At 44.8% G+C, this 18,511-nt stretch overlaps 1 protein-coding gene and 1 non-coding gene across 2 annotated transcripts in view; both read left to right on the top strand.

Moving 5' to 3' along the window:
* Window positions 1–4,969: 4,969 nt before the first annotated feature.
* The window catches only part of Terf2 (telomeric repeat binding factor 2), a 28,512-nt gene continuing 14,970 nt past the window's right edge, over window positions 4,970–18,511 (top strand). Inside the window, 6 exon segments of the mRNA XM_052727721.1 lie at window positions 4,970–5,498; window positions 5,500–5,710; window positions 5,808–5,903; window positions 6,946–7,076; window positions 16,041–16,127; window positions 17,997–18,143. Of these exon segments, the coding sequence (XP_052583681.1) occupies window positions 5,118–5,498; window positions 5,500–5,710; window positions 5,808–5,903; window positions 6,946–7,076; window positions 16,041–16,127; window positions 17,997–18,143 (1,053 nt within the window). The 5' untranslated portion in view covers window positions 4,970–5,117.
* Window positions 14,115–14,302, top strand: LOC128104880 (U2 spliceosomal RNA). The gene has a single exon (XR_008216168.1). It is a non-coding gene; the product is annotated as a U2 spliceosomal RNA (small nuclear RNA).

Genomic DNA, 18,511 nt, shown 5'->3' on the forward strand with positions numbered 1-18,511 from the left:
GGGTTTCTCTGTGTAGCTTTTTAGAGCCCGTCCTGGAACTTTCTCTGTGGACCAGGCTCGACCTCGAACTCACAGACATCTGCCTGCCTCTGCCTCCTGAGTGCTGGGAATAAAGGCGTGCACTGCCGCCTCCACCACCCGGCTGTTTTTGTAGTTTTTACTTATTTATTTATTTGACTTTTTTTTTTTTTTTTTTAGGTTTTTCGAGACAGGGTTTCTCTGTGTAGCTTTGCGCCTTTCCTGGAACTCACTCTGTAGCCCAGGCTGGCCTCGAACTCGCAGAGATCCTCCTGGCTCTGCCTCCCGAGTGCTGGGATTAAAGGCGTGCGCCACCACCGCCCGGCATTTGACTTTTTTTTTTTTTTTTTTTTTTTTTTTTTTAAGATTTATTTATTTATTATGTATATAGTGTCCTGCCTGCATGTATGCCTGCAGGCCAGAAGAGGGCACCAGATCTCATTACAGATGGTTGTGAGCCACCATATGGTTGCTGGGAATTGAACTCAGGACCTCTGGAAGAGCAGCCAGTGCTCTTAACCTCTGAGCCATCTCTCCAGCCCCGGCATTTGACTTTTTTAAAGATTTATTTATTTACTTTTTAAAAGATTTATTTGCTGGGCGGTGGCGGCGCACGCCTTTAATCCCAGCACTCGGGAGGCAGAGCCAGAGTTCGAGGCCAGCCTGGGCTACCAAGTGAGTTCCAGGAAAGGCGCAAAGCTACACAGAGAAACCCTGTGGAAAAACAAAACAACAACAAAAAAAAGATTTATTTTATTAAATGAAATATTTAATAAGTCAAATATGTATATGAGTGACTTGTCTTCATGCACACCAGAAAGGGGAATCCGATCCCATTACAGATGGTTGTGAGCCACCATGTGGTTGCTGGGAATTGAACTTGGGACCCCTGGAAGAGGAGACGGTGCTCTTAACCACTGAGCCATTTCTCCAGCCCTACTTACTTATTTTTATGGCTGGAGAGACAGTTGTGGATCCTGAAAACGGAACTCTTACTTACATTTTTGATTGTGAACCTAACCTTTAATGGCTGAGCTATCTCTCCAGCCCTTATTTATTAATTTTGTGTGTGTGTGTGTGTGTGTGTGTGTGTGTGTGTGTGTGTGTCTATCTGAATGTATGTTATGTATACCATGTACACAAAGTCAGAAGAGGCCAGAAGTTATTGGATACCCTGGTGGTGGAGTTATAGGTGTTTGTACAGATGTGGGTGCTAGAAAATGAACCTAACTCCTCTGGAAGAGCATCATACCCTCTTAGCAGCTAAGCCGTCTTTCCAGTCCCACTTTTTGTTTTGTCTTCTTGGTGTGGTTTCCTGGCTGGCCTAAAACTTGGTATGTAGACCAGGCAATTATGCCTCCCAAGTGCTAACACACATGTGGCATCACATCCCACTCCCAGTCCTGTCTGTGCATACATGTGCGTGTGCGTGTGCGTGTGAATCGATTCTCTCTTGTTACCTGGTGGAATCCAGGGACTGAAATTGCTGTCGTCAGAACTATGCACAAACACCCATATCCTGAACCATCTTGCCGGCCCTCTCTCTCTTTTGTTGTTTTTGTTTGTTTGTTTACTTTTATTTTGACAGAAAGTCTTAGTAAGCTGCCCAGGTTCCGGTTGAACCAGCTCTGTGGCCAGCTGGACAAGCCTGGAACTTGAGATCCTTCTGCCTGAGCCTCAGCTAGGATGACAGGCATGCACCAATAGCCCCTGATCCAGAAATTATTTATATAATAAATATTTCTGTTGCTCTACTCCTTTTCCTTCCTTTATACCTCGAGCATGAAATTATGGTTGGACACTTAGTTATTTAGTTACTTTAACAAGGGTGCCATTTTTTAAAATCACAGCATAAGATTCCTAGGCATGATACACATCACGATTTATTTAAAACTTCTATTATCAGATCTTTTTGGTTGTATTTTTTTCTACAGTATTAGTAACCACTGATGAAAAGTCTTTAAATCGTGGTGCTCATTTATGAGTCTCCATCCAGGAATAATTTCTAAAGATGCAATGTGTGTGGCCTTCTGGGGCCTTGTTCTTTATATGAGTTCCTCTCTGGAAAGGTTGTATTGACACTCCCACCATCCATGGGTGAAAGTACCTATTGTACAGCACCTTCCCTGACAATGGATATTATTAATTTTTAAAACCTTGCTGGGGCTGAGTGTCTCTAACCCTAACATTTGAAAGACAGGGGCAGGCAGATCTCTGTGAGTTCAAACACAGCCTGCTCTACATAGAAAGTTTCAGGCCCGCCAGGGCTACATAGTAAGAAACTTCTACAAAATAAAAACAACAAATAAAAGTAAAAGAAAGATACCTATGTCTACCTCAGGCCTACACATACACTGTGCACACATGTGCACATGCACTTCCACACACATAGAAACACTCATACACGGGCTGGAGAGATGGTTCAGTGGTTAAGAGCACTGACTGCTCTTCCAGAGGTCCTGAGTTCAATTCCTTCCAACCACATGGTGGCTCACAACCATCTGTAATGAGATCTGGCGTCCTCTTCTGGCCTGCAGGGACTCATGCAGACAGAGCACTGTATCATAATAAATAAATAAATTTAAAAAAAAAAAGAAAGAAAGAAAAAAGGAACATTGCTAATTGCACCAGGATTGGGCAGTTTTTGCAGGCATTAACTTATTTCTTGTTCACATCTTAATTACAGCTCTATAAATTGTCCATTTGGTAGTCTGGACTCTCAAGTAGACGGGGGGGGGGGGGGGGGGGGGGGGGGGGGGGGGGGGGAATTAGACGCCCAAAGCTTAAATTCTTACCCTAAGCCGGTAAAACAGAGATCCAGGATCAGCCTGTTCTTAACCCTGAGATGACTTTTCCCTTACACCACTCTGCCCCCTAGTGGAGAAAACTGGAGCTTCTGAAACAACCGAGTCCCACAGAGGAGTTCCCTATGACGGTGTATTTGTGGTAGATAAACATGGGTTCAACCATGTAACACTGGGCTTTCAAAATTAGAACAGTACCAGGTGTTCTGGAATATCAGAACTTGGGAGATGGAGGTATGAGAGGTTTGGGAGTTTGAGGTCAACATGGCTACGTTAGGCTTGTTTTAAAAGCAATAAATGAAAAATGAGAATCCTCATGAAGGTGTGCACTTCAGATTGAGCTAAATGAGATGCCCGCCTGCCCACCTGCCTGCCTTCCTTCCTGATAGTGTCTCATGTGGTGTCCTTGCTGGCCTTGAACTCCAAATCCTCCTGTCTCCATCTCCCAAGTGCTGGAATTACAGGGGCTTTTGTTTCACCTGTTTGTGAGACAGGATCTGACTAGGTAGCCTGGGCTGACCTCAATCTTGTAAATTCTACTACCCCAAAAGGTGGGTTACAGGCACCACATCTGGCTGAGACTTGTGCGCTTTATATAAGTTGTATGGAGAAAAAAGAAAGGAAGGGAGGGACGTTTATTTTTACAGTGCTAGAGACAGAATAGTTTGTAAAAGTTTTCCGTGGATCTCCATGTACATACACACCACACAAAATCTTTGTTGAACCCTTACAAGCTGAGCCCTGTGTTGATGGTTGTTTTTGCTCTTTTGGGATCCCACCACCCAGCTTGCTTATGAATGCCTGACCTTAGCTTGGCTTGTTTCTTGCTAGTTTTTCTTAACTTTAAATTATCCCATCTACCTTTTGCCTTTGGGCTTTTTCCTTTTCTTACTTCTGTATATTTTACTTTCACTCTTACTCTGTAGCTGGCTATGTGACTGGGTGGCTGGCCCCTAGCCTCCTCCTCTCCTTGTTCTCTTATTCTTAAATTTTCTGCCCAGATTTCTCCTTCTATTTATTCTCTCTGCCTGACAGCCCTGCCTATCCTTTCTCCTGCCTCACTATTGGCAATTCAGCTCTTTATTAGAGCATCAGGTATTTTAGACAGGCAAAGTAACACAGTTTCACAGAGTTAAACAAATGCAACATAAAAGAATGCAACACATGGGCTGGAGAGATGGCTCAGAGGTTAAGAGCACTGACTGCTCTTCCAGAGGGCCTGAGTTCAATTCCCAGCACCCACATGGTGGCTCACAACCATCTGTAATGAGATCTGGCACCCTCTTCTGTGTACATAATAAAAAAATAAATCTTTAAAAAAAAAAGAATGCAACACATCTTTGCATCATTAAAACAAATGTTCCACAACATAAAAAAGAAAAGTAACACATCTTAAAATAATATTCTACAGCTGGGTGGTGGTGGTGCACTCCTTTAATCCCAGTAGGCAGAGCCAGGAGGATCTCTGTGAGTTCAAGGCCAGCCTAGTCTACAGAGCAAGATCCAGGACTGGCACCAAAACTACACAGAGAAAGCCTGTCTCGAAAATACCAATAGTAATAATAATAATAATAATAATAATAATAATAATAATAATAATAATAATAATAATAATAATATTCTACTACAGCCCTGAGTTACAGGCACCAGAAATACTACATCATCTCATTTTAATACAATCCTGTGAGGTACCTTCATTATGTACCCTTGACGGAAAGGGGAAGAGACACTTAAAAGGGAAAGTAATTTGCTCAAGGTTGATACAGTAACAAGTAGAACTGTCAGGATGTGAAGGTGGATAATTTTGCTCCTTTTAAGTAAGGCAAGCAGGCTGGGCTCACCAAGAAGCTTTGATTGCCATAGCTAGGACTGCTTCAGAAAGAGGCTCCAAAGTCTTATTGCACCTGGGCTCTGAAGCGGGTTCAAAGCTAGCCCGGCAACTTTGCAGGACCTGTCTTAAAATAAATTTTTACTGGGGGATGGGGAGACCGAATAATTGATGTAGTGCTTGCTGTAGAATCGCGAGGACCCGAGTTAATTCCGAGAATAAACCCACGTTACAAATTTTTTTTAATTAAAACAAAACAAAACAAAAACAAAAACAAAGGCTGACCATGGTGGCACTAGCCTTTAATCTCAGCACTATGAGGCAGAGGCAGAGTTCCATGTCAGTCGGATCTATATCATGAGTTCCAGGCCAACCAAGGATACAATAGTGAGTTTCTGTCTCAAAACAAAGCAACCTTTTCTCTATTATACTGCTTTACACAATTTGCAACATGTCTAATAATATGCATGCGATTATTTTTCATATTTTCAGTGTCCCGTGTCAGTAGCATAACCTTCAAAACAATGCGCCCGGCTGGATTGTGTGGACTTCAATCCCCAGCAGGCATTGCGCCAGACACAACGGGAACTACGGTGGCCGAGGAGGGGGATTGTGTACCCCCTCTCGGTCCTTTCCCTCCCAGAAGCCCGCGGGCGGCTTGGAACCCCGTCGGTATCATGGCCGCGGGAGCCGGGACAGCGGGCTCTGCTTCCGGCCCGGGCGTTGTGCGTGACCCGATGGCGTCACAGCCAAGGAAACGGCCCAGCCGGGAGGGCGGGGAGGGCGCGCGGCGATCGAGCACGATGGCGGGAGGAGGCGGGAGCAGCGACAGCGGCGGGCGGGCGGCGGGGCCGGCGGGCATCGCGCAGCGGCGGGCGGGTTCGACGGGGGCGGCACGAGCCGGGGCTGGGAGGCGCGTCGGAGCGGGGCGCGCGGGGGGAAGCGCAGCTGGAGGAGGCGGTCAACCGCTGGGTGCTCAAGTTCTACTTCCACGAGGCGCTGCGGGCCTTTCGGAGTAGCCGGTACGGGGACTTCAGGCAGATCCGGGACATCATGCAGGGTGAGGGCCGGCCCGGGGCCGCGGGGAGAAGGAAGGTCTGTGGGTGCATGCCTTGGGGTCTCCGGGCTCGCGGAGCCAACCATGTCTTCTTTCCCAGCGTTGCTTGTCAGGCCTTTGGGGAAGGAGCATACGGTGTCCCGGTTGCTGCGAGTTATGCAGTGTCTGTCGCGCATTGAAGAAGGGGAAAATTTAGGTATGGCTATTTTTTGTGTTCTTTTCTGGGCTCACTTACGTAGGGTTTTGTTATTTTCAAACTTAACATCCGGGACTGAAAGATTCCGGGTTAAAGTGCACTACTGTTTGCACCGCGGAGGTCTTTTTCGTTCAATGGTGGTTGAATTCCCTGGTTGTAGTTTTCTCCAGTTAAGATTTCTTGGCTAGTTTTATGTGGTTTTTTTTTGTTTTCTCCCACCTGTTAATTGCACACCCGTTTTTGTTGCTGAAAATAAGTTACATCCTTAAGGACACATCCTTCCCCCTCTTTTTCCCCGTAGTAGAGCATGAAAACCCCCCACCTTCCCCACACACCCCCAGTTGAACTTGGCAGCTGCTTAACAAATTGTCTTCCAGTGTTGGCCACTTCTATCTCACAAATGTGTTATTCTGGATTTTAGAGGCAAATGTATGTGTTTCAGTTGAGCAGTGTTGAAAAGTATTGAAAGTCACCTGAAATACGTTGATTTGAAGCTGGGTGTACTGAGGCAGAGGCAGGGGGATCTCTGAGTTTGAGGCCTGCCTGATCTACAGAGGGAGTTCCAGGACAACCAGAGCTACTCAGAGAAACCCTGTCTCGAAAAACAAACAAAAATAAAATTGGTTAATTTAAATTGGGACCATAATCACAAGCACATAAGCAAAATAAATGCAAATCTTTTATTTGTTTATTTTTCTCAAAACAGGGTTTCTCTGTGTTGCCCTGGCTGTCCTGGAATTTGCTTTGTAGACCAGGCTGGCCTCGAACTCAAAGAGATCTGCCTGCCTCTGCCTCCCCTAACGGGTTTGCATGGCTTATTATTACTAAACAGGATCTGTTTACATAGCCCTGACTGTCACTGTGTAGACCAGATTGGCCTCTGCCTCTTGAGTGCTGGGACTAGATGCTTGGTTTGCATGGTCCTTTATGCAAATGAGGCTTTGGGTGTCTTCATGCTTCCATAGAAAACTGTATCTACTTTTTGGACATGTGTGCTGCTCCTTAGGAAAGAGCTTGAAGTGAGTCCTGTGTTTTGTCCTAGACTGCTCCTTTGATATGGAGGCCGAGCTCACACCCCTGGAATCGGCTATCAATGTGCTGGAGATGATTAAAACAGAATTCACACTGACAGAAGCAGTGGTGGAATCCAGTAGGAAACTGGTCAAAAAGGCTGTAAGACACTGTTCTTAATGTTTTATTTTTTCATCTGGCAAAAATTGGGGGTTCTTGAGGACGTGTTGTAGAATCTTCTCTGTGTGGGTGTGGGTGGGTGGGGGCAAGCAACATATCCTCTCTTCACGTGTCTGCTTTCTCACCCAGGCTCTAGTTTTAGTCTTTGTGGCCTTGGCAGGAGGGACCATTGCACTGGGAAGTGGGTTGACATTGAAGACTGCTGTTTTGTAAGTTATTGTACCATTCAGGAGCACTGAGAAGAGGCCCCAGCCTTTTCTGGTCCTGGGTTTGGTCACCATTGTCTATCACAAGCCAGAAAGAGAAAAGTGCAGAGAGTATTCTAGAATGTCAAAGCCAGATTGCTTCTAGTGGAACTCTTAAAGCGTAGAAGTGGGTTTTCCTTCTTCAATAACCGAGGCTAGGGGCATGGAAGCAGATGCAGAGGTAGGGATGGAATGGCAGCTCAGCATTGCCTTGGTAAAGGAAAGTTAGGGTAATAGGAGAAAAGAGAACTCCTGAAAAGGACGAGATCTTAGAGGTGGAGGAGGGTAGAGGGAGAAAACCTTGTTTCACAAGGAAGACATTGACCGTGTCTAGGGTACTCAAATATCCTGTTTTTTAAAAATCTAATGTGCGTTGGGTACAGATACCTGTTCAGTTAAACCTGGAGCAGGAACTTCTGGTTAGTCTTGCAAAGAATACTTGGATAATTATTATTCAGTTCAAGGAAGAATAAGCCCTTTATAGATTTTTAGTATAGGGAAGTCAGGTTTGTGTTGAGGGTTAAATGCCAGAAAAGTCATTAACAATGGAGGAGAAACCCAAGGGTACTTTGAGAACAGCTCAGGTTCTTCTGAATGGAAGAAATGTTACTAGTTCAGAGTAATTTATTCAATCCCTTTATAAACAAGGGATTTGACTTTGTCATCTGGCCTATCTTGTCAGTGAGTCTTTGAAGGCATACATACATTATAATTTCATTACTTAAGCACATGGATCTCTTCCTGTTTTTGTTTATTTGGGGGGGTCTTGTTTTGAGAGAGGGTCTTATTATATGTAGAGTGGCCTCGGTCTCTTGCCTCAGCCTCCTGAGTGCTGGCATTGCAGGCTTTACTACCACAACCAGCTAAGTGACAAAGTTCATGTTTTAAACATTTGTTTGTAATGTCTGTCAGTGAAATCTAAACTCCCTGGGGCTGGAGAGATGGCTCAGTGGTTTCAGTGGTTAAGAACACTGGCTGCTCCTTCAAAGAACCCAAGTTCAGTTCTCACTACCTACATGGCGGTTTATAACCATAACTCCAGTCCCAGGCCCTCTGGAGCACCAGGCATGCATGTATTGCTCAGACATGTGTGTAGACCAAACACCCATAGGCATAGAATAACAATGATTTTTTTGTTTAATCTAAACTTTAAAATAGTCAGCCGTTTTCTTCTGTGGCTTCCATGTGTTTTCAGTCTACCAGGCTGTGTCTTATACTTGTATATTACTGTGGTTTGGAGAAGGGGAAACAGTCTCACTCTGTGTCCCTGACTGTCCTGAAACTCTCTGTGTAGCCCAGGCTGTCCTGGAACTTGCTATCCCTCTTGCCTTTGCTTCCTGGGTGCTGAGATTACAAGCATGCACCACCATGCCTGGCTGCCTTGGGTTGTTGTTTTTTTTAACAGTGCTGTGCAAAGGTCAGAGAAAGGAATTTTCACTAAACTCTTGTTATGTCTTTTGAATGTTGTATTATGTGCACATATTACACCTTCTGAAAATAAAATTATTGAATGTGTGCTAGGCAAGCGCTCCACTATGGAGCTGCATTCCTAGTCCTTCTGCATTTGTTACTTCAATATAACAAATTGCTCTCAGACTTAGCCGCCAAAAGAGTGACTACTAGCCTTTAGTTTCCAAAGGTCAGGAAGCTGTGGCCTACCTAAGTCGGTTTGGCCCAGGATTTCCAGTAAGGTTATCGTCAAGCTGTCAGCTGGAGTTGCGGTGCTGTGGCTTAGTGGTAGTCTTTGTGCCTAGCATGGTACAAAGTATTCAATCTAGCATTCAGTACTAGCATGCCTAGTATTCAATCCTCAGCACTGCAGAAATAAATAAGTAAATAAACACAATTACAGCCATTTCAAGACTCAGCTGGTGCTGGCAGTGGTGATGCTAATTTGAAATTCTGGTACTCAGGAGGCTGAGGTGGGAGGATCTTGAGTTGCAAGCAGGCCTAAGCTAAGAAGATCCCGTCTCGGGTCTGAGAGATCTAACCCACACTCTGATGTGCCTATTAGCAGGACTCACACTTTAGACCAGCTGTGGGATAGTGTACATGGGACTATCAGGAGGTCAGGATCTCTGAGGACTGCTTTAGCGCCTGGGTCACAACTACTTTGATCCCCTGGTTACTAAATGACACTTTCTGGATTTCTCATTTAGTGTCCTAGAGTCTCCTAATGGTCATCTTAGAAAATACTATGGGATGCCTAGGTTCATCTAAGCTTTGTAAAGTGTTCTAGTAATTTATTTATTTATTTTTTTGAGGAGGGGTCTCACTATGTAGCCTTGACTGGCCTAGAACTTGCTGTGTAGACCAGGCTGGTCTGGAACTCAGGAGGCCTTCTGCCTCTGTGCCTCCCAAGCGCTGGGATTAAAGACAATATCACACTGGGCACAATCATTTATTTTAAAGTGTTTAAGATATTAAAATAGGGTCTGGAGGCTGGAGAGATGGCTCAGAGGTTAAGGGCACTGACTGCTCTTCCAGAGGACCTGGGTTCAATCTCCAGCACCCACATGGCAGCTCACAACTGTCTGTAACTCCAGCCATGGCAAAATGCCAAGGCATGTAAAAAAGAGTTAAATTAAAAAAAAAAAAAGATTTAAGGACAGCCTGGTCTACAAAGTGAGTTCCAGGAAAGACGCAAAACTATACAGAGAAACCCTGTCTCGAAAAACAAAAACAAAAAAACAAAACAAAGCAATTTAAAAAATATATAGTTCTTCATATTGTGGTAACCCCCAACCATAAAATTATAAAAAATTAAATAAAATAAAATAGGGTCTAGGAGGCCAGGCGATGCTGGCTCATGCCAGCACTCAGGGCGGGGGGGGGGGGGGGGGGGGGGGGGGGGGGGGGGGGGGGGGGGGGGGGGCAGAGCCAGGCAGATCTCTGTGAGTTCCAGGACAGCAGGGCTACACGGAGAAACCCTGTCTCAAAAAACCAAAAACAAATAAAATAGAGTACTGGCTTCTCTTCCAGAGGCTCCTGGTTCTATTCCTAGAATCCATATGGTACCTCACAACATGCTATAACTATACTGTCCCAGGGGATCTAATGCCTCCTTCTGGCCTTCTCAGGCACTGCACATACATGGCGTACAGACATCCATGCAGGCAAAACACCCATACACATAAAATAAAATTTTTGAGGGGAGTATGTTTTGAGACCAGGTTTCACTGTGTAGCCCCGGCTGTCCTGGAACTTACTCTGTAGACAGGCTGGCCTCAACTTAGAGATCCGCCTGTCTCTGCTTCCCAAGTGCTGGGATTAAAAGCCAGTGCTACCACCACCCAGCAAAGTAAAAATTTTTGAATGAAAGTTCACTTGTTAAAGTTTGATATAAGAGTGGGACTAATGAGGGCCTGTAAAAAATTCAGGCTGTGTCGGGCGGTGGTGGTGCACGCCTTTAATCCCAGCACTCGGGAGGCAGAGACAGGCGGATCTCCGTGAGTTCGAGGCCAGCCTGGGCTACCAAGTGAGTTCCAGGAAAGGCGCAAAGCTACACAGAGAAACCCTGTCTCAAAAAACAAACAAAAAAAAAAAAATCCAGGCTGTTAAGGAGACTGGAACAAGTTCAAGGTCAGCATGGTAAACTTAATGAGATCCTGTTTTCAAAAAAGGGGGGAGAGTGAGATGGTTCAGCAGGTAAAGGCACTTGCTGCCAAGCCTGACCACCAGAGCTTGATACTCCCAGCCCCAGCCCCATGGTAGGAGGAGAGAAACAACTAGACATGCTGTCCTCTGACCTTCAGGAGCTCCGTGGCACACAGGCTCGTACACATGCATGGACACACGATAAGTAATGAAAGTGTGTTAAAAATAAGGGCCAGTGGGGTAGCTCTGCAGCGGGTCACTTTGTCTCCATTTATAAGGCCCCAGATTCAGTTCCCAGTACCACCACCCAAGAAAGTTTAAAGACAAGGAAGAGCAACAGTTTTCTGAAATGGCTATTCTTTCGAGATGGGTGGTGGTGGCACATGCTTTCAATCCTAGCACTGGGGAGGCAAGGCAATCTACAGAGTGAGTGCCAGGACAGCCAGGGCTACACAGTTGAAACCCTGTCTCAGAACAAACAAACAAACACAAAACCATTCTTCCCATTGGGTATGAAGGCACACAGAAGACTGAGGCAGGAGGATTGACATGAGTTCCAGGCCAGCCTAGTCTACATAGTGAGTGTCAGACATAGACAGGCATAGACTCTGTCTCCAAAAAAAAAAAAAAAAAAAAATACAAAAAAAAAAGAAAAAAGAAGAGAGAAAATAAAGAAGATGAGAAAGAGAAAATCCTGAATATGAAAAGTGTTTATATTGACCCAACATTGGTCTCGGTCTCTCCCTTCCCCCATTTTTTGGTTGTTGTTTTGTTTTTTTGAGACAGGGTTTCTCTGTGTAGCCCTGGCTGCTCTGAAACTGCTCTGTAGACCAGGCTGGCCTAGAACTCAGAGATCCTCCTGCCTCTGCCTCCCGAGTGCTGGAATTAAAGGCGTGCACCACTACTGCCCAGCTAATTTATTTATTTTGATTTTATGTTTTGTGCATTGGTGTTTTGCCTGCATGTATGCCTGTGTGAGGATGTCAGATCATGGAGTTACAGACAATTGTGAGCTGTCATGTGGGTGCTGGGAACTGAATCCAGGTCCTCTGGGAGAGCAGTCAGTACTCTTAAATGCTGAGCCATCTCTCCAGCCATGAGATTTACTTCATTTTTATGTGTTTGAGTGTTTTGCTTGCTTGGATGTCTGTGGACCATGTGCATCCCTGGTGCCCACCAAGGTCAGAAGAACATTGGATCCCTTGGACCTGGAGGTATGGTTGTGAACTGCCATGTGGGTGCTGGGAATTGAACCTGGGTCTTCTGTAAGAACAAGTGTTCTTAACGACTGAGCCAACTTCTAAAACTATATTATCTTTTTGTTTTGTTTTGAGATAAAACAAGGCTCTTTGTTGAGCTTGGTAAGTAGCTGAAAGATGACCCTTGAACTCCTGATCCTCCCAAAGGCTAGTACATGTTTTTTTTTTTGTTTTAATATGTGGGGGCCAGAAAGATGACTTGGTGGTTATGAGCACTTAGAGCTCTTCCAGAGGATCTGGATTTGGTTCCCAGCACCCACTCAGAGCTACCTGTAGCTCTAGTGCTGGATGATCCAACCCCTTTCTGGTTTCTACGGGCACCGGGTATACACGTGGTACACATGCATCTATGGAGAAAAATGTGAAGAATAAAGATTAAAAAGATCTTTAATTTAAAATAAATAGATAAAGTGTGTGTGTGTGTGTGTGTGTGTGTGTGTGTGTGTGTGTGTGTGTGTGTGTGTGTGTGTTAGGTACCCACAGAGGCCAGAACGGGCCTTTGATTTCCCTGAGCTTGCATTATAGGCAGTTGTGAGCTTCCTGGCATGGTGCTGGGACTAGAACTCTGGTCTTCTACAAAGCAGCGAGCACTCTTAACCACTGAGCCATCTCTCCAACCCCAAAATCTACTTTTTTTAAGGGGGCAAAAAGCATAGCCATAAATAGCGAAGCCTGAGTACCGACTCCACCTGTAACCTCAGTTCTGGGGCAGTGGGGCAGGAAGATGACAAGTCGGTCTGAGTTTCATGGTAAGGGTCTGTCTTCAAACGACGGCCAAAACAAGCCAACCAAAAAGCAGCTGTGGTGGGTGAGGTGGCTCGGTGGGTAAAGGCAGTTGCTACCACACCCGACAGCCTGACTTCAGTCCCCAGGACTCACGTGGTTGGGGAAAATCTGTGTGTTGTTCTCTGACTTCTCATTTGCGGTGGGTGTTCACCCCATACAGCAATGTAGTTTGATTTTTAGTTTCTTGAGGCCAGGATCTCACTATATAGCCTTCGATGGCCTGAAACTTTATGCCAGACTGGCTTTGAACTTATGAATTCATCTGCCTCTGCTTCCTGAGTTCTGTGATAGAGGTGTATACAATGCCCTGCTTTTAAAAAAAAATTTAAGGCACCCGTGAAATGATGTTCAACTTCATTAAAGAATTGTAAACTAAAGCCACTATGAGTGCTCTCGTGATACAGGTCTGTAGTCTCAGGCACTCAGTTCTGAGGCAGGAGGATTGTAAATTCTGGGCCTGCCTAGGCTGTAGAATAAGTACGAGGGTAGTTAGCAACTTAGTGAAACCCTGTCTCAAAATTCAAAAAGAGATCTGGAGAAATGACTCAGGTTAAGAGCATGTACTGTATGCCTTTAATCCCAGCACTCGGGAGGCAGGGGCAGGTGGATCTCTGTGAGTTCGAGCCCAGCCTGGGCTGCAGAGTGAGATCCAGGACAGGCACCAAAGCTACACAGAGAAACCCTGTCTCAAACCAAAAAAGAGCGAGAGAGAGAGAGAGAGAGAGAGAGAGAGAGAGAGAGAGAGAGAGAGAGAGAGAGAGAGAGAGCGCATGTACTACTCTTGCAGAGGATCTGAGCTGTATTCCCAACACACACATTAGATCACACCTGTAACTCCAGCTCCAGGGGGACCCAACACCTCTGTGGATACCAGTGCTCACAACAGACCCACCCATGTCCATGGGCACATAACTAAAGATTATTTTTTTTTAATTTACAAAGGGCTGAGACTAAAGCTCATTTTTGTAGTGGGTGTAAGACCTAGGTTCAGTGTCCAGTACCATCAAAGCAGACAACCCTGCCTGCTGTGTGGAACCAGTTAGATGGCCAAACTTATAAATAACTCCAAAGAAATTCTGCTTTACTTTAGAACATGAGCATGATACATTTATATAGTTAAAAAGTGCTATGGGATCACTTTTGAGCCTTTTGGCTAAGATCAGGTAACTTTTCTCAACAATTTAATACCTGGTACGTTCTCATCTATCCAAGGACGATATGGTAAATGGATTTTTGGAGTCCGGAGATAGGGTAGGAGCTCACTCCACCTCCTCCATGCATCGGCCGGTATTGTAGTACCTCCAGGAACTGTGGACTCTTGTGGGGGTTTTAAAAGATGCTAGAGCCAGGCAGTGGTGGCGCACGCCTTTAATCCCAGCACTTGGGAGGCAGAGCCAGGCGGATCTCTGTGAGTTCGAGGCCAGCGTGGACTACCAAGTGAGTTCCAGGAAAGGCGCAAAGCTACACAGAGAAACCCTGTCTCAAAAAAACCGGAAAAAAAAAAAAAAAGATGCTAGAGAGGATTCAGGTGACTGAAACAGTTGCCATCGCTGATGGGATGTTAAGTGGCACACCTACTCTGTATCAACACTTTGGTTGCTGCTTCCCCCGGGACACATTTGCTCTAAGGACCCCACTCCTGCATATTTACCTCAGTTAAGAGTTGTTCACACAGAAACCCGTGGTTAGCATCTCTGTTCACAGTGATCAAAGCTGACCCTTCCAGATGTTCTTGAATGGATAAATGGGTCAGCTATAATATATCCCAAACAATACAGAGTGCTCAGCAGCAAGAAAACTGAACTTCTGACAGTCCGGCAACAAGATGAGCTTGAGGGCATTGTGCTGAGTAAAAGAAACATCCTTCATACAGCTGGTGCTAGAGCTCGGTCTGGTGGTGAATGACTAATTCCCCAGCTCTCGGGAGGCCGAGGCAGGAGGGTTTGAGGGGATGAGACCCTGTCTGACAAAAGCAGAAGCAGTGCCCTTCAGTCCTGTAATGCTGCAAAGACACAAAGGAGCAAGAAGAGCAGTTGAGAAAGGGGGTACGGGAGGGTATTGCTTTTGTATTTTGTGGTTACAGAAGTCTGGGCATCTTAACAGTTGGTGCCATATACCCTAAACAGTTTTGCTGTGTGCAAGTTAAGTACAGTTAAACCTAATAGAACTGGTGTGGCTTATGAAAAATCTGTGTTGATTTAAGAAAGTATAATATTTATTCTGAAAATGATGTGTAAATAAACATCATTGGAAAAGATGGTTAATTTTGCATCCTCCAAGAATTGGTATTATGCCTGCTTGTTGAAGAGCATTTGGCACCGGATCCATCTGCCCTGGATTGCATGTAAAAGTCTCCTTTCAGTTACCCAGGCACTGTTGCCTTTCCCTGTGTGGATATTCTCTCGGGGTTTCTTTACAGAAACCTTTTCCTCTGTGGCTGATAAAAACATCTAGTCCTACCCGACTCTTGGTCGTTTTTAAATCTGCTATTGTGGGTGAGATGTTTGCCAGTCTCAGTAATGCCCTGCACACTCCAGCTAGAGTAGCTAGCTGGCATTTGTGGTATAAGAGGCTTGTTTCTCATTCCGCAGCGTTGGCCTCAGCCCTTTCCTTAATAGAACTCACCGAACGCTGTGGTGAGCACATCGCTTGTCCGTTTGCCCACATTATATCCTCTCACCACACCCCACCCCTGCTTCAAAGCTCTTGTACCCAAAAAGATTGGAATCAATTGTTCTGTGGACCTGAAATTTTAGGCCTCTGGAATGACTCCTGTCTGTTTGTCTTTCCTTAGGCAATCCAGCTCAGATTGGCTGTCTGTAACCCCAGGGACCCAACTTTGCTCTCTCAGGCATTAAAAACAACAAAAAGCTGCACATAACAGCTGCTCCTGGTGCTTGAGCAGTCACGTTGGCTTTTAAGTGCAGAAATGTGATACGATGTGAAAATAGTCATAGGTAGTTAAGAAGATTTAGCTTCTCAGCAGAGTATGTTTTGATATTTGATATTCTAATGACATCTGTCATTACAAAACTTTTAAGTTTTTCTCCCTTTTGTAGGCTGTCATTATTTGTATCAAAAACAAAGAATTTGAAAAGGCTTCAAAAATTTTGAAAAAATACATGTCCAAGGACCCTACAACTCAGGTAAATTTGATACATTTTTATTCCTGTGACTTAATCCATCTTACTGTCTTTTGTGGAGCAGTAAGAAAAGGATTCTTCGTTAACACTGACATTTATCCCAGGTGTGGTAGGACACACCATTAACTCCAGCACTTGGGGAGGCAGATGCAGGCAGATCTTTGCAAGACCAGCCTGGTCTATAGAGTGCATTCTAGGCCAGCCAGATCTAGAGTGAGACTTTGTATCTCCACCCCCATCCCCCACCCCACCCCCCCAAAAAAAGTCATTTAAGTATTCACCTTTAAATACCCAACATCTTGTCTGTGATCCCAACCTCTGAGAACTTAGGAAGGAGAATTGCAAGCTTGGGGCCTGCCTTGGGCTATATAGAGAGTTGTAAGGCCAGCCTAAGAGACACAGTCTTAAAACATGCTTCACATCTTATTTTTAAGGTAACAGACTGGCTTGAGTGTCAGAGACTGGCCTTTCATAAACCACTTGTTTTTCTTGTTCTGTCTTTGTGATAGAACATTTAAGTAACCAGTACCAGATAATCAACAAAAAGTATGAGACTTCTAGCCCTGTCTATATAAATGTTAGCCCTGTAGACTTGGAGGGCTACTTTGGAAAAGTGTGGAAGTCATTTTGAGCTACAGCCTTAATTGGGTTCTCTTCCCCCAACTTGTATTATTTTATAAACTTAAGTTTTAGGTTGAGGAGTATTCCTTAATGGCAGGGCATTTGCCTAACATGTCCTGAGTTTGAACCCTGTCACCAAACACACACACACAACCCACTCTATCCCTGTTTGATGTTGTTTTGAGGCAGAGCCTCTCTATATAGCTGTGGCTGTTGTTGAACTAACTATGTAGACCAGGCTGGCCTCAAATTAACAGATATTTGCCTGCCTCTACCTCCCCAATGCTAGGATTAAAGGCATGTACCACCATGCCTAGCAAAAATCCCCTTTATCTTTGAAGAACTAACATGTAGATAGTACAGAATTCAAAAGGTATTCTAAGGCCTGTTAAATCAGTAAAGGTACTTGACAACAGGCCTGGCACCCTGAGTTCCATCCCCAAGACCCAACACCTGACCTTCATACTTGTGCTATTACACAAAGACACAGACAGACAGACAGACAATCTCTCTCTCTCTCTCTCTCTCTCTCTCTCTCTCTCTCTCTCTCTCTCACACACACACACACACACACACACACACACGTCAGAATGAAGCTGGGCGTAATAAAAGAGTTGAGTGAAAATTCCCGTCTTTGGCCTTCACCCACTCTCAGAGGCAGCCGTTGTTATTTTTATCCTTTCAGAGATACTGTCTACAAGCAAGTCTGTTGTATGTGCACACGTGAACACATTTTCTTTTTCCTTCCGCATGTGGGATGCAGGCAGATGCTTCACACTGATCTGAACACTTATCCTTTTTTTTTCTTATTATTGTAGCAAGGGATTTTCTTTTAATTTTTTTTAAGATTATTTATTTAATGTATGAGTGCTCTGTATGAGTACTGTATCTGCATATACAACTTTATGCCACCAGAAGAGGGCATCAGATCCCACTGTCGATGGTTGTGAGCCACCATGTGGGTGCTGGGAATTGAACTCAGGACCTCTGGAAGAACAGCCAGCGCTCTTAACCACTGAGCCATCTCTCCAGCCCAGGATTTTTTATTAACATGTAATAGAGCCTCTTTGTCCTTTTTTGTGACTAGCTACATAGAAACCCACTCATGTGGCTGACCCATGATTGATGAGCCAATCCTTTGAGTTGCCTGAAAGTACTGCAGATGTTTTGGTGGTACTCTGACCCAGCCCAGCCCTGAAGTTTTACTGTTCTCTTCCTTTCTCCTGTTACAAACGTCGATCTTTCATGTAGAAGCTCAGAACTGATCTCCTGAACATTATCCGAGAGAAGAACTTGGCCCACCCTGTTATCCAGAACTTTTCCTATGAGACCTTCCAGCAGAAGATGTTGCGTTTCCTGGAGAGCCACCTGGATGACACGGAGCCCTACCTCCTCACGGTGTGCCTCAGCCTCTCTTCTTCCTATAACCATGTTTTGAAGTGAAAAAAATGGTGTGACATTGACTGTGTTATGTGCACTACCTGTGAGGTGCCTAAGATGAGCATATGCCTAAGATGATGGAACCTACCTGGTTTCTCTCACCTGCATTTGAGACTCTTTTATGTGGGACCAATCTGGTAGTTAAAGTAGAGCCTTCTCTTACAATCCTGGTTCCCACAGGTAGTGAAATCTGAGCTGAGAGGTAGATATGGAATGGTGGGAGGAGAGATTAGAAGTATGATACAGTCTAAAGGAGCCAGATGAAAGTGATCCTTTTTTAGCCTTCTCTTTTTATTTTATGTGTATGTATGTTTTTGCCTCCACAG

Source organism: Peromyscus californicus, unplaced genomic scaffold, assembly GCF_007827085.1.
Source record: "Peromyscus californicus insignis strain IS unplaced genomic scaffold, ASM782708v3 Scaffold_8__1_contigs__length_139910024, whole genome shotgun sequence".
In the NCBI taxonomy this organism is placed as follows: Eukaryota; Metazoa; Chordata; class Mammalia; order Rodentia; family Cricetidae; genus Peromyscus; species Peromyscus californicus.